General features: G+C 35.2%; 1 protein-coding gene across 1 annotated transcript in view; it reads left to right on the forward strand.

Annotated features, from left to right (window-relative positions):
• Positions 1–14303, forward strand: part of DNAAF5 (dynein axonemal assembly factor 5) — a 74052-nt gene that overhangs the window by 41635 nt on the left and 18114 nt on the right. The window contains exons 8-9 of the mRNA XM_020977312.2: positions 4437–4605; positions 9494–9641. Coding sequence (XP_020832971.1) covers positions 4437–4605; positions 9494–9641 — 317 coding nt within the window. The remainder of the gene's footprint in view (positions 1–4436; positions 4606–9493; positions 9642–14303) is intronic.

Genomic DNA, 14303 nt, shown 5'->3' on the forward strand with positions numbered 1-14303 from the left:
GGTTGTCACTGATAGGGCCATAAATACTTGTAAAAGATAGACCCTGGAAATATATGATGCCTAGAAGCAATAGAGAAGGAAGTTGAACAGCCATCAAATTAAGAAGCAGATTTTGAAAAACAGACTGGGTGAGGCTACCAAGGAGTTACCGTAAGGGGGACTTGAATACTTCCTAATATTTTTAAACCCTGAGGAAAAGGAGGAAAAGGTAGGAGTTAAAAGGAGGCCTACTTTATCAATGGGACATCTTTAGTACATTGCCCCTGGCTTTAGAAACTGACTAAAGTCCTTTTGACTTTACAATCCAGGAAGAAGTGAAAGAGCTAAATAAAGGGGAAAAAAATCACTTCGGTGAATCTGTTGTTTAATGTTACCCAGATGAAGAATTTTTAAAATATGGGCTTCCCTCTCTCTTTAAATGTCTGAGTTCTTGGTGGATTGTTTGGTTTGGAGGTTGTTCTGGTGGTGGGAAGAAGAGCAGTTTATGCCCACATCCTTCAAGAATGACAGTTTTCTTGTAGTTCTGTGTTGCAAATTAAGAGTGAAAATGCTGTATAATATAATACCGTCCCACAAAATACTTTGGATTTGTGTAGAATTGCTTTTTTTCTTAAATTTATTTTTTATTCTTAATTGAAACAACAACAAAAGCATTTCCATACATGTAACAGAATACAAAAATTGGATTCTCTATGAAATCATGAATCTACATTGATACCACTTGTTTTTTTAAAAGTATATAACACATTTTATGCATTCACACAGCGAGGATAGAGAGGCAGGAAGACCTGAGTTCAAATTTGATCTCAGACACTTAATAGATGTGTGATACTGGGCAAGTCACTTAACCCTGTTTGCCTTAGTTTCCCCATCTCTAAAATGAGCTGGAGAAGGAAATGACAAACCATTCCAGTATCTTTGTCCAGGAAACCCCAAATGAGATCATGAAAAGTCAGACACAACTGAAACCACTGAACAAATACATTGCTTTCAAAACTATCCTGCTTCTCTGTACTTCCTCCTAAACATCTTTCTGTTCTTTTCTGTGCAAAATGTTTCAGTGGCCCTCTTTTTTGGCAACACTGTTGCTAGCTTATCCCTCTCCTCACTCTCTAATTAACCAAGGGAAAGAAAGAATGAATAAAAATCTCTTGTAACAAATAAGCGTAGTCAAGGAAACCAAATCCACACAGTGGCCATGCCCCAAAATAGATATATCTTTCTGCTCCTTGTGTCCATCACCTCTCTGTCAGAAGTAAATAGTATGCTGCCTTGTGGGTCCTCTGAAGACATGGTTGGTTATTGCTTTGATCAGAGTTCTTGAGTTTCTCCAAGGTGTTTGTCTTTACAATGTCACTGTCTTTATACACATTGTTCTGATTTTGCTCTTTTCATTCTGTCCGTTTATACACTACTCAGGATTCTCTGAAATTGTCTCTTTCATCATTTCTTCTGATGGATAATATTCCTTTATATTCATATACCACAGTTTATTCAGCCATTCCCCCAGTGGTCTTAAGAGACGATCTAAAGCACACTCTTAGTTTTAATTCTTTGTTTTTCTTACCACCTTCCACGAACCCTCCTTTTAATCTACCCTTCAGGATCAAGAGGTTTGTTATCCTTGTGATCATTCCCTCACCAGTATTATACTTCCTCTTAATCTACTTTTTTCCCTATCCCTGCTTGTTTCTCTGTTTAGTTTGATGTATTTCTAGACCAGACTACCTGTGTGAATTGTGTGTGTTCAACCTCTTTTTTGTCCCTTTTAGATAAAAGTGGGATGCCTGCTCTCCCCACTCTTTCTTCCATGTTTATATCTTCTTCTCACACATCCTAGTTATGAAAAATACCAAGTTCCATCCATTTTTTCTTTGTTTCTACTATATACCTTCTTTCTTCTCTCAAAAGAGAACTAATCCACCACCCAGGACCTCCATTTTTCTTATTTAATTCCCTCAGTACCCTTCAAAGACATCAAGGTTCTGAAGGTAGATACATTTCTACTTTCCCTTTAGGAACATTAGCACTAGCTTATCATATAGTTCTTTCCAGTTAGTCACATAATTTTACCTTTCTAGGATTCTCTTATGTTTACATTCCAGAATTCCTACTCAGTTTTGGTCTTCTTCTCAGAAATGCTTGAAAGTCCTCTAGTCTATTAAAAATCTATTTTTTTTTTCTCCTGTTGGATTTTACTCAGTTTTACAGGATGAGTTGTTCTTGGTTGTAAGCTGGTATCTTTTTCCATTTGGAATATTGTATTACAAGATTTCTCATTTATAGTAAAAGCTGCCAGGGCTTGCATGATCCTTCATGTAGTTCCTTTTGAACTGCTTCTTTCTGGACGTTTGTAGTAGTTTTTCTTTTGTATAGGAGCTTTGTATTTTGGCTCTGTTATTCCTGGAACCTTTCCTTTTGGGGGTTCCTTTTAGGGAGTAATTGGTGGATTCTTCCTATCTTTATTTTGCCCTCTGGTTGAATAGATCTAGGCAGTTTTTGTTTATTATTTCTTAATTTTTTTCTTATACTTTTTCAGGGAGTTCAGTGATTTTTAAATGATCTCTCTTTGACTTGCTCTTAAGGTCAATTGTTTCTGATATTCATTTCCTTCTATTTTTTTTCCCTATCTTTTAATTTTCTTCTAATACTTCTTTCTGTCTCATGAAGTCATTGATTTTTATTTGGTCTGTTCTAGTTTTCAGGGAGTTTATTTCATAGGTAAAGTTTACCCCTTTTTCTTTCAAGCTTTCTTCCTGTTCTTTCCTCCAAAGATAATTTCTTTTTTTTTTTACCTCATAATTTCTTTTAGATATTCAAGTAGTCCTTGTGAAAAATCCATTTTTTCTTTTGATTTTGTATTTGCAGTTGTTGTGGAGTTTTTTCTCTTGGGGAATTGTCTATATTTGTGATAATATTTTATACTGGTCTTTGATTTATTTATCTCTCCAGCTTTAGTTCCTATCTTCGGGTTTGTTTTTGTTTTTGTTTTGTTTTTTTTACCAGAGCTAGGTTCTATCCCATGTTATTGAGTGAGGTGATTTGTTGGTTTTACCCCAGATTCCCTAGGTTCCTGTAGGGGGTTCCCCACCTCCCATCCTGCCCAGTCTTTGAGGCTCAAATCTTCATTGCCTCCTTTGGCATCTCAGGACAGTGTGTTGGGGACCTCAGGTCTGGGATATTAGGTTTGAATGCTCTAGCGCCACACTGGTTGTTGATCACTGTGCTATTACTCTCCTAGAGCTTCTAAGGTCTCCATCCTGGGTTTTCTAACCACCCTAGGGCTTTCTTAGGGGATCATTCCACTCTTGGGGTCTCTGGATACCACCCTTGCAGTCTGTTTATTTCCCATCTCTATTCATGTTGTCACTTGATTTGTGGAAGGGATCCCTTTTCCTCCATCACTGGCCTTCTAGCTTACTTCTTATACAGTTCTCAGATGGAAGAAATCACTTATTGTGGTTTCTTAATGTATTTCTTGATCATTTTTTGGTCTGGTGCAGACTTCATGGTTTTGCTGTAGTATATGTGTGGGAGCTGGGGGTCTGCCTCCTCTTCAGGCAGCCATATTGGCTAAAATCCTCATTTGTTCAAAACTAATAATTAGAGATGCACAAATAATTTTAAAATGTTAATATTGAGGGTGATTTTTCATTTTTAAAATAATTTTTTATTGATATCTCATTTTTTCATCATTTACATTTCCCTGTGTATTCATCCTCCTCTCCCCCATTATGGCAAGCCATCCCATATAACAAAGAATATTCTTTAAAAAAAAAAAAGAGGAGGAAAAGAAAAAAAAATCAGCAAAACCAGTCAAAGGAATGGGGAGATGTCCTCTCCTATCTCTTCTTTAGAGACAAACTTGTTCTTTGTAATTTTCCACCTTACATTTTTTTTTTGACTAGGCAGTGGGGTTAAGTGACTTGCCCAGGGTTACACAGCTAGTAAGTGTTATGTGTCTGAGGCCAGATTTGAACTCATGTCTTCCTGAATCCAGGGCCGGTGCTCTATCCACTGTACCACCTAGCTGCCCTCCCCCTTACATTTTTTAGGTGGGGGAGAAGGTGTATGTGCCTGGAAGTACTAGAGCATGATTATTTCTCAGAAGCCGCATGTTGAGTGAATAAGGTTCAAATCCTGCCTCAGACACTTAATACCTGTGTGATCCTGATCAAATCACTTAGCTTCTCTGGCTTCAGTTTCTACATTTGTTAAATGAAGGAGTTAGGCTTGAATGGTCTCTGTGGGTCCTTCCAGCTCTCAATCTGTGATCCTACAATCCTTTGGTCTTCCTAGTTTCTTATGTAAATGTAGTATAATGTAATTTGTGTAAATGTAAATGCACTCTCACATGCTTAATAAAGATGTGACTACACTAGAATGTTCCCTTAATCTTAAACACTGGGACTACTCCAAGCTTTTATATTTAACAGGTTCAGGAGACAATGAACTTATTAGCGCTGATTCAGAAATGTGATGGGACCCTAGATCTCTATCAGCAGCATATGGATCATCTTATGGAATGGCTCACCTTATCACATAAGGATTGGAACTGTCATTCAGTTGAACTACTACAGTTTGAAGTAATTGTCACTCAGTCAGGTAAGCCCCCCCCCCCAAATGGTTATTGTATGGAGGTTAGAATATAAGATATCAAGAAACACCTTAAATTGTTGTCACTGTTAAGGGAAATTATCTTGTTATACTTTATTAACTTTATAGGTATGATTTATATCAATTCTGTTTAACATTTGTGAAAAAAGCAAACTTGTCCTTTTTGTTTGTGATGATTATCTAACCATTTTGTCTGATCGAGTTGTGTGATTTGTTCCTTTAAAATTATCTGTTGTTTCTTGCTGAAATTTTGTTCCTGTGTTCTGAAAAAGATGAAGAATGGAATAAATTTAATGTATTTGATAGAAAATATGCCTTAGTTATATGTTTCTAATGTTAAACCTTGAGAATATTTTAATCTTGTTCCTTAAGTATTATCTTAAACATATGTGTAGCTTAGCATCCCAACAAAACTGAATTATCAGTCCATTAAATTTTGTAGGAATGCTTCTCTCTGTCGCCCTAATTATCTTCTGTTATAATCCAAATCTGAAATTTTAGAAACATTTCCCATAAATATGATATTTTTGTGGTGTTTTCATTGTATATTTTTAAAGTAAGCACTTCAAAATTTAGAATTCTCTGATATCATCAAATAACCTGCACATAATTTTTCTGCATGTTATACATATAATGTATATATGTATTTGAATTTTTTAAAAATCTGTGTCAAATTTGATTAAAATCTTTTCTCTTTTTAAACTATAATCTTCCATAAAGCTTTCCCCACTTTTCTATTTCATCCAAGTAATTTTTCCTGCCAACTTTTTGGATTCGTAAAAACATTGATACTAACTATAAATAATACAATACATAAAATTCAAACATATTAAAATAATTTACATGTTATTTGTCAATTATTTTGGACAATATATAAATTAATCATATAGAATTTAAAGAAGCCTGAGAAAATCTCTTGTAAAGAGGAGAATTGCAACGTAATGATGTATAATGTGGTTCAGTCTTACATGATATTGAAAGAGCTAGAACTAGAACTCACAAAATTCACCTAAATTTCCAGCATTGATTAGATATGCAGTTTCCATAGTTTATACCTTATTAAACATTAGATGTGTGCGTGTGTGTTAAGGATAGAGGAAAAGGCATTTGCCCTTCAGAAAGGGAAGCCCATAAAGCCCTTCTCTCCAGGAATTTCTAGGCTTGGGGTGGATTGGGGGAAGAGGGAATATAAATCCACTTCTAAATTCGACAGAATTTAAAATCAAAGAACAGGACAAAGAAAATTCTTTTTTTTAAATCTTTTTTAAAAATTTCTTCATATTTTTTTAAATTAATTTATTTTGATTTATCAACAATCACTTCCATAAGCTTTTGAGTTTTAAATTTTTCTCTCCCTCCCTTTCAGAATCCCTCCCCAAGATGGCACAATATGTGATGTAGGCTATACATATACATTCCTATTAAACATATTTTCATATTAGTGATATTATAAGTAAGGATTAGAATCAGTAGGAGGAACTACCAGAAAGAGGAAACAAAACACAACACAAGAAAAAAATAGCAAATAGTATGCTTCGATGTGCATTCAAACTCCATAGTTCTTTCTTTGGATGTAGATAGCATTTTCCATCATGAGGCCTTTGGAGATGTCTTAGATACAAAGAAAATTCTTAATGTGGAACTTTAAAAATATGATAGAAGATAATATCTACTTGTTTTCATTTAAATGTTGAATGCCTCAGTAAAGACAAACAAGTGCAGTTTATAGAAAGGAAGAGGTGGTTAGTGTCTGGTGCAGTCCTGGAAGCCCTGGTAGGACTTTGGTAAATGAATTAGTCAGTCAGTCAGCAAGGAGTTATTAAATTCTCCCTATGTGCTCTTTTGAGGGATAAAAAAACAAAAATGAAATAAAGAAATGTAGGGGAGACATTCCTGATGGAGGGAACATGTGAACACGGACTAATAAAGGTAGAAAAAACTAAGCCCAGTATGTAAAAGAGTTAGATGTCTTGTCTGTTGGAGAGAAAATCTAGATAGATTTCCATGATTAATATCTAAATGGAGTAAGATGGAAATTTGATCATTATCAAGTAACAAGTTAAATTTCAGTGTTTGAAATTATAGGAACACAGTAAAATTTATTTTATCAGGAAGTAGTTTGATCCTTAATTATAAATGTCAGAAACTTTTAGAGACTTTAAAAGTTGCTTAGCAGTAACAAATTTCCAATGATTGTCCTTCTTTTGGTATTCCTTTGCTTTTATACTTTTGGCTTTTCTCTCTTACATTATTCTAATCACCATTTTTCATACTGTTTCTAAAAGTTGATTCCAATGCAAGATCCATTGCTGGATCCAGAATGTCTTTTCTAGAGTATAAGTCGTTAGGGGGGCCAGCTAGGTGGCACAGTGGATAGAGCACTGGCCCTGAATTCAGAAGGACCTGAGTTCAAATCTGGCCTCAGACACATAACACTTACTAGCTGTGTGACCCTGGGCAAGTCACTTAACCCCATTGCCTAGCCAAAAAAAAACAAAAAACAAGCAAGTAAGTCGTTAGGAAGTACTAACTAAAGGCTGGCTCTGAATTTGCTTCTTAGAGTACATTTCTGCATCGGAAAACCAGTGTGAGAAGAAAGAAAAGTATTCAGTTCAATCAAGGAACTGGTTATGTTGAAACTTGGTCCAATTCAACTAGCTGTCTCTAAACAGCCCATCTTCAAAATGTAATTACCTAGGTGTTTTGCCTTTCTGTGTTGAAAACTGGTTTGTGGTTATAGCTACAGCCTGGAATTCTCACTTTGAGTTAGTAAAATGTAACTAGAAAAGAATATTATTTAAGTGTTGGAATAGAATTTTATTTTTAAAAGCTGTTTCTGTTTTCTTTTTATTTCCTATATTATTTGAAATGCTATGCAGTTAAATTCCCTGCTTATATTAATTCTATTTAACATTATATATTCATCAGTGCCTGGCACATAGTAGGTGCATAATAAATTCTTGTGTAATTGGTCAGAGGATTTAGAAGTGTTTTATAAGCAATCTACAAAGGACTCATTAATGAGGTAAATTTTTCTCTTTCGTCTTGCCAATTTTATAGATTTTGCGAAAAGCTTCAGTAGTTTACCTAATTGAATACAAGGAGCCAAAAAATCTGTGTGAATTTTGACCCCATTCTCTTTGATCTCTCTTTTCCCCAGTGGACAGAATTAAATATAAAACATTTATACGTACATATATTTATGATGAAGTATATTTTTATTTCTGTTTTGATAATGTATTTTTAAACAATTTAAAATTAATGTTAATCTACTTGAAGTATAATTTAATACTTGCAATTATTAACCAATTTTTAAAATATTTTTTCTCAATTCCATAGGATAAAGATGAGTCCAATTTTTATTTTATTTGCGTTACACAAAATTTGTTCAAAGCAACCTTTAAATATACATGAAGTTTTTGCATAAATAGCTAGTTAAGATTCATAACTAGAACCCAATAATAACTTATATTTGTATAATCCTTTATGGTGTACAAAGCACTTTACTTTTATAACAGCCTGGGTAGGTAGGCAATGAAAGACTCTTATGTCAGGGGGAAGAAAAGGTCTCATTCACAGAAACTCATGTTTGTCTCTAGTTCTGTGCATTACCTTTTTTTTATGTTGTGTTAACTTTTCATTGTAAATAAAACTCTTCAGTAAGCATTTGGAGAGTATTACTATCTGATCTGCTCCTCTTCCTCTGAGTGAAGAATTTCTAGATTTTGCCTGATGTATGTTGCTAAAAGAAAATAAATCATCAAAATTCTGAGCAACTGCTTTGCATTCACCTATGCTGATATATGCCTGTTGTCTCTTTTTTGGCTCAACTGGTACAACTCCTTTTAAAATAATTCTCATTTTCTTTTCATTCCTGCATGTAGCATCTTGTTTAATTATGCTTCTCCCTCCTACTGCCTCAATTTTTTCATTTTGAAGGATTTTGACTCAAATGTTTTGAGATGCTGGATCTTTAAAAGACAGAAGTGCAGACTGCTTTGCTTGGTTATAGATTACATTATTAGCAAAAGGATCTGTAGCTGAACTCACTTTAATATGAGTAAACCTTTTGTTCTTAAATTAAAACTTTATTTATTGGCACAGTGTATTGCAAAGAAAATGTTTTATGGTCTGTGTTATTGTGCGTTGTTGCAATACAAGTTTAGACACCAGAGATTATTTTGTGACAATGAATTTCCAGATATTAAATATCATTACTGTTATTTAGGATCTCAATAGCCTAGAACATTTTAAATCAATATTAATGTCACTACATCAAAGTTTGAGAAATGTTTGGGCAGTTGTAGGTAAATTAAGAAACCTAGTTAACTTAGGTTGATCTTTTAACTATTTGAAAATTTCTTGTTAATTTGCTGTTCCAGAAAAATATTTGAGAGGGGAAGGGAGGGAGAAAAAAAATTGGAACTCAAAATCTTATAAAAGAGAATGTTGAAAACTATCTTTTTGTGTAGTTAGAAAAAGTTAAATGCTATTACATGATTGGGGGGGAGGGAATGAAAAAAAAAGTTTGATACTAAAAAATCATTTAATTAAATGTGTGAGTATAGTATTCTGTTTTAAATTGTCCTCAACTCCTTTTATTGGAAAAATACTCAAGCATCTCAAAAGCAGGGAATTATAAACTGAAAGTTTTAAAAACACTGTCATACTCTAACTTTTCCAAGTTTAATCACCTTTTCCATTTAAGCCTGTTTTATATATGTCATGGAAAACATTCATTCCTCTTCTATATTTATTTATATGTTCTGTCATAAATAAAAATAAGTATAATTTGTAATGACATCTTCTGGATTCCAGTTCAATTATATAAATAAACTGCCAAGCTACTAAAACAAATTTTCAATTTGTTTTTCAGGTCCTGTATTAGGTAAAGCTCTTAATTACTTTATTCCTATCATTAAGACTTGTCTTCAACCAACCAAAGATCCACAAATGCGCTTGACTCTCTTCACAATCTTATCACAAGTGTTTTTAGAAGCAAACAGTACTGTGAATTCTCAACAGTAAGTATATTCTTACTTTATGCAAGTCACCACATACATGATTGAAAATTATGATGGACCAGTTATCAAGTGCTTACTATGCCCTGTCATTTGGTAAGGCCAAATGCTAGAGATGCAAACATAAGAACGCAATATAGATATGTCCCTTCCTTTCAGGAGTTCAGTTTCTAAAGGGAAGCCTATACTTAAAGGGTTGGGCCTGGAGGGAGGGAGTGGTGGGAGGGGGGGAAGGGAGGAGTGGAAAAGTGGAGGGCGTGGTGCTAGAGGGGCATTGTGCAGCTTTTTTAGAAATGGTAAGGAAGTGATGTGGAAGTCCAATCCCAGACAAGGTATCAGAAGTAGGGAAGCCTATTATTGCATGGGAGAGGCCAGGATTCTTTTGGGAGGAGGGATGAAAAGAATGAAGTGGTTGACTAGAGCAGAGGCAGCATAGCTTGGAAACAGCATGTAATTCTCATCCACATTATGTGTCCTTGTGATTTATAAAAACTGAGATGATAATTTCAAAAATACTGTATGATGTTCTAAGTTACTTACTATTGGATAAAAGTGAACAATGAAATTGTTAGAGGTGAATAAACTATTATTTTAAATAATGAGTTAGAAATGTTTAATCAAAATTATTTCAGTGTGGTCATTAAAATTCCATTAAGTGAAAAAATTTTAGAATGTATTTATTTTAATGATGTATCTACTAAGTATTCTCATTTTGTAAGGACCTTGTGGTACATTTACAAACAAAGCAAATAATTAGTATTTTTTTAACTGCTTTTACTATTATTAAGGTATTGACATCTTTTAATATGACCCTAAAGGTGTCTTTATGTAGTTATCTTAAAAATCTCATTGATTTGAAGAGCTTTCTTAAAATGTTTCTGTTGATAGGAAGTAATAAAACGTGGAAAAAAATAAGACAAGTATTATAATAGCAAAAAGGGAAATGAGAAAGAAATGGGCTTAGGGTGTTGAGGTGGATCAGTCAGGGTCAATCTAAATATAAAATTATAACCAGATAGAATTTGGAACTATTATCCTATGAGTTAGTTTGATATGGATTGCAGAACCTCTTAAGTAAGATCCATAATTACTCAAAGGAGTTCAACCAAACAATGCACAAAGTAAAAACCAAGTGAATGAAGGGAAAAAAACCCAACACTTATATAATGCTTTAAGGCCAGCAAAGTACTTTAGATAGAGTATCTCATTTGATCCTAACAGCCCTACCAGTGGTTTTGTTATTGTTGCCATAAAAAGATAGTAACATTTAACTTTGGTTGGCATCCCATTCGTGAACAGATATTCATATAGATGATAGCCTATAAGTGGGAAAATTGGCTCTTCAGGACCCAATAATTATAATCATAGCATTAATAATTCAAATATAATATTTATCTTCTAGTTACTGTGCTTTTCTGAACTTCAGCAAAGAAACACTAGTGTTTTGAATTGTGCTACACTAAGGAATTCCACTTGAAAACCGACTTAACTTCTGCAAAGTAATCAGTTTTAAAATTGTAACTTTCCACAAGAAGCCTTTTGTAATAATTTCTTTTGTTAGAGAATTATCACAGGATTTTGAATAATTTGAATTAAAGTTGTTTTAGAGAAATTTTTGGTTGTATTTGAATGCAGGAAAGAAAAGCATAAAGTTTAAAGTGAATTTTATTTTATCTTTTAGGATAACAAAAATATAAACACAAAATAGATGCCTAAGAATTAACTATAAATTAGTGAAATTTTTTTTGGAAAGCAGTTTGACAGTAAGCTACTAAATTTTGAAAGTAATATCCTTTGACCTAGTTATTGAGAATATCTCCTGACAGTATTATTCAAGAAGCAAGCAAACTTTTATTAAGTGCCTGTTATGTGCTAGATAGTATTGTGAAGGACACAAGGATAAATGAAAATGGTTTTGGCCCCACATTCTACTAGAGAATGTGAAGGCAAACCCTTGAAAAAGTGAGGTATTGTAAGACGGAAAAATGAGGAGGAAGTACATTCTAGGTCTAGGGGACAGAAAGCCGGGGGTGGGGGGGAGGGGTGGAGCCAAGATGGCAGAGTGAAAGCAGTGACTTGCTTGAGCTCTCCTCCAAACCCCTCCAAATACTCATAAAAAATGGCTCTAGACAAATTCTGAAGCAGCAGAACCCACAAAAAGACAGAGTGAAACAAATTTCCAGCCCAAGACAGCCTGGATGATTGATCAGAAAGGTGTATTGCCGCGGCATGGGCACACAGGCCACAGCAAACCTGGAGCAGGCCTCAGAGGACTGAATCTCGGGCAGCTGTGGCGGTTTCCAGACTTCTCAATCCATGAATGCCAAAGACAACTTAGGTCAGTGGGAAAAGTCTGTTTCTGTCCGTGCTGAAATAGAAAGGTGGGGTTTCAGCTCCATTCCCCAAGAGCGTGGCCCTGGTGGGGTGCAGCTGCTTCCCGAGCTTCTGGCCCACAGACTGAGGGGGAATCTAGTGGCTGATCAGAGAGGGATTGCAGGGATCTCTTTACCAGTGCTGAGGCAGGAATCTCTTGCTTTGCCCCTGTTTGGATCTGGGTCACAGTTCTGGGCGGTGGTGCTGGGGTGAGGAGTAATGCTGGCGTGGTAGAGCTTGGAGTGGCTGTGGAGAGGAACCCTTCCTCACAGTTATGGGACAGAAAGGAATACTTGTGGTCACAGGCCAGGAAAGGAGTAAACACCTCGCCCCTTATCATACCACCTTGGAAGAACTGAAAATTTACAGGGCCCTACAAGTATCTCTGAAAACAGCTATACAGACCCCTGAAGCTTGGGACAATACATTCTCCACATTGGAAGCAGACTCTTACCTTAACAAAGAGTTTAAAACTCAAGTAATTGGCTGGGATCATGAGCAAGCAGCAAAAAGAGTCAGACATAGAATCTTACTTTGGTGAAAAAGAAGATCAAAATATACAACCAGAAGAAGACAACAAAGTCAAAGCTCCTACATCCAAAGCCTCCAAGAAAAATATGAATCAGTCCCAGGCCTTGGAAGAGCTCAAAAGGGATTTTGAGAAGCAAGTAAGGGAAGTAGAGGAAAAACTGAGAGTGATGCAAGAAAATCATGAAAAACAAGTCAACAGCTTGCTAAAGGAGACCCAAAAAAATACTGAAGAAAATAACACCTTAAAAAATAGCCTAACCCAAATGGCAAAAGAGGTCCAAAAAGCCAATGAGGAGAAGAATGCCCTAAAAAGCAAAATTGGCCAAATGGAAAAGGAAGTCCAAAAGCTTACTGAAGAAAATACTTCCTTAAAAATTAGAATAGAGCAATTGGAAGATAGTGACTTTATGAGAAATCAGACATGTAAACAAATCCAAAAGAATGAAAAATTAGAAAACAATGTGAAATATCTCATTGGAAAAACAACTGACCTGGAAAATAGATCCAGGAGAGAGAATTTAAAAATTATTGGACTATCTGAAAGCCATGATCAAAAAAAGAGCCTAGACATCATCTTTCAAGAAATTATCAAGGAAAACTGCCCTGATATATTAGAACCAGAGGGCAAAATAGAAATTGAAAGAATCCACAGATCTCCTCCTGAAAGAGATCCCCAAAGGAAAACTCCTAGGAATATTGTAGCCAAATTCCAGAGTTCCCAGGTCAAGGAGAAAATATTACAAGCTGCCAGAAGGAAACAGTTCAAGTACTGTGGAAACACAATCAGGATAACACAAGATTTAGCAGCTTCTACATTAAAGGACCTCAGGGCATGGAATATAATATTCCAGAGGGCAAAGGAGATAGGATTACAACCAAGAATCACCTACCCAGCAAAACTGAGTATAATCCTTCAGGGGAAAAAATGGTCATTCAGTGAAATAGAGGACTTTCAAGCATTCTTGATGAAAAGACCAGAGCTGAATAGAAAATTTGACTTTCAAATACAGGACTCAAGTGGAACATGAAGAGGTAAACAGGAAAGAGAAATCATAAGAGACTTATTAAGATTGAACTGTTTACATTCCTGCATGGAAAGATGATATTTATAACTCATGAGACCTTTGTCAGTATTAGGGTAGTTGGAGAAAAAAAATTATATGTATGTATATGTAGATAGATAGATAGAGGGCACAAGGTGAGTTGAAGATGAAGGGGTCATATCTGGAGAATAAAATTAAGGGATGAGAGAGGATTATACTTGGAGAAGAAGAAAGGGAGAGGTAGAATGGGGTAAATTATCTCACAAAAAAAACCAGAAAAGAATAGTCTCTTACAGTGGAGGGGAAAGGGGAAGTGGTGAGAGGGAATGAGTGAATCTTATTCTCATAGGATTTGGCTTAAGGAGGGAATAACATATACATTCAATTGGGTATGGAAATCTGTCTTACCCTACAGGAAAATAGGGGGGGAAGGGGACAACAGAGCAGGGGGATGATAGGAGGGCAGATTGGGAAAGGGAGTAATCAGAAGTAAATACTTCTGAGGAGGGACAGAGTCAAAAGAAAGAATAGAATAAATGGGAGGGCAGGATAGGATTAAGGGAAATAGAGTTAGTTTTTCACAACATGTCTACTATGGACGTGTTTTGCATAACTGAAAACAAAATGTTTTCACATGCTACTGGGAAATAAGAAATATGGGAAATGGGGTACAGAAGTCTATCCTGCCCTACAGGAAAATAGAAGGGGAAGGGGATAA

This window comes from Phascolarctos cinereus, unplaced genomic scaffold (genome assembly GCF_003287225.1).
Source record: "Phascolarctos cinereus isolate Bilbo 61053 unplaced genomic scaffold, phaCin_HiC Scaffold_4;HRSCAF=312, whole genome shotgun sequence".
NCBI lineage: Eukaryota > Metazoa > Chordata > Mammalia > Diprotodontia > Phascolarctidae > Phascolarctos > Phascolarctos cinereus.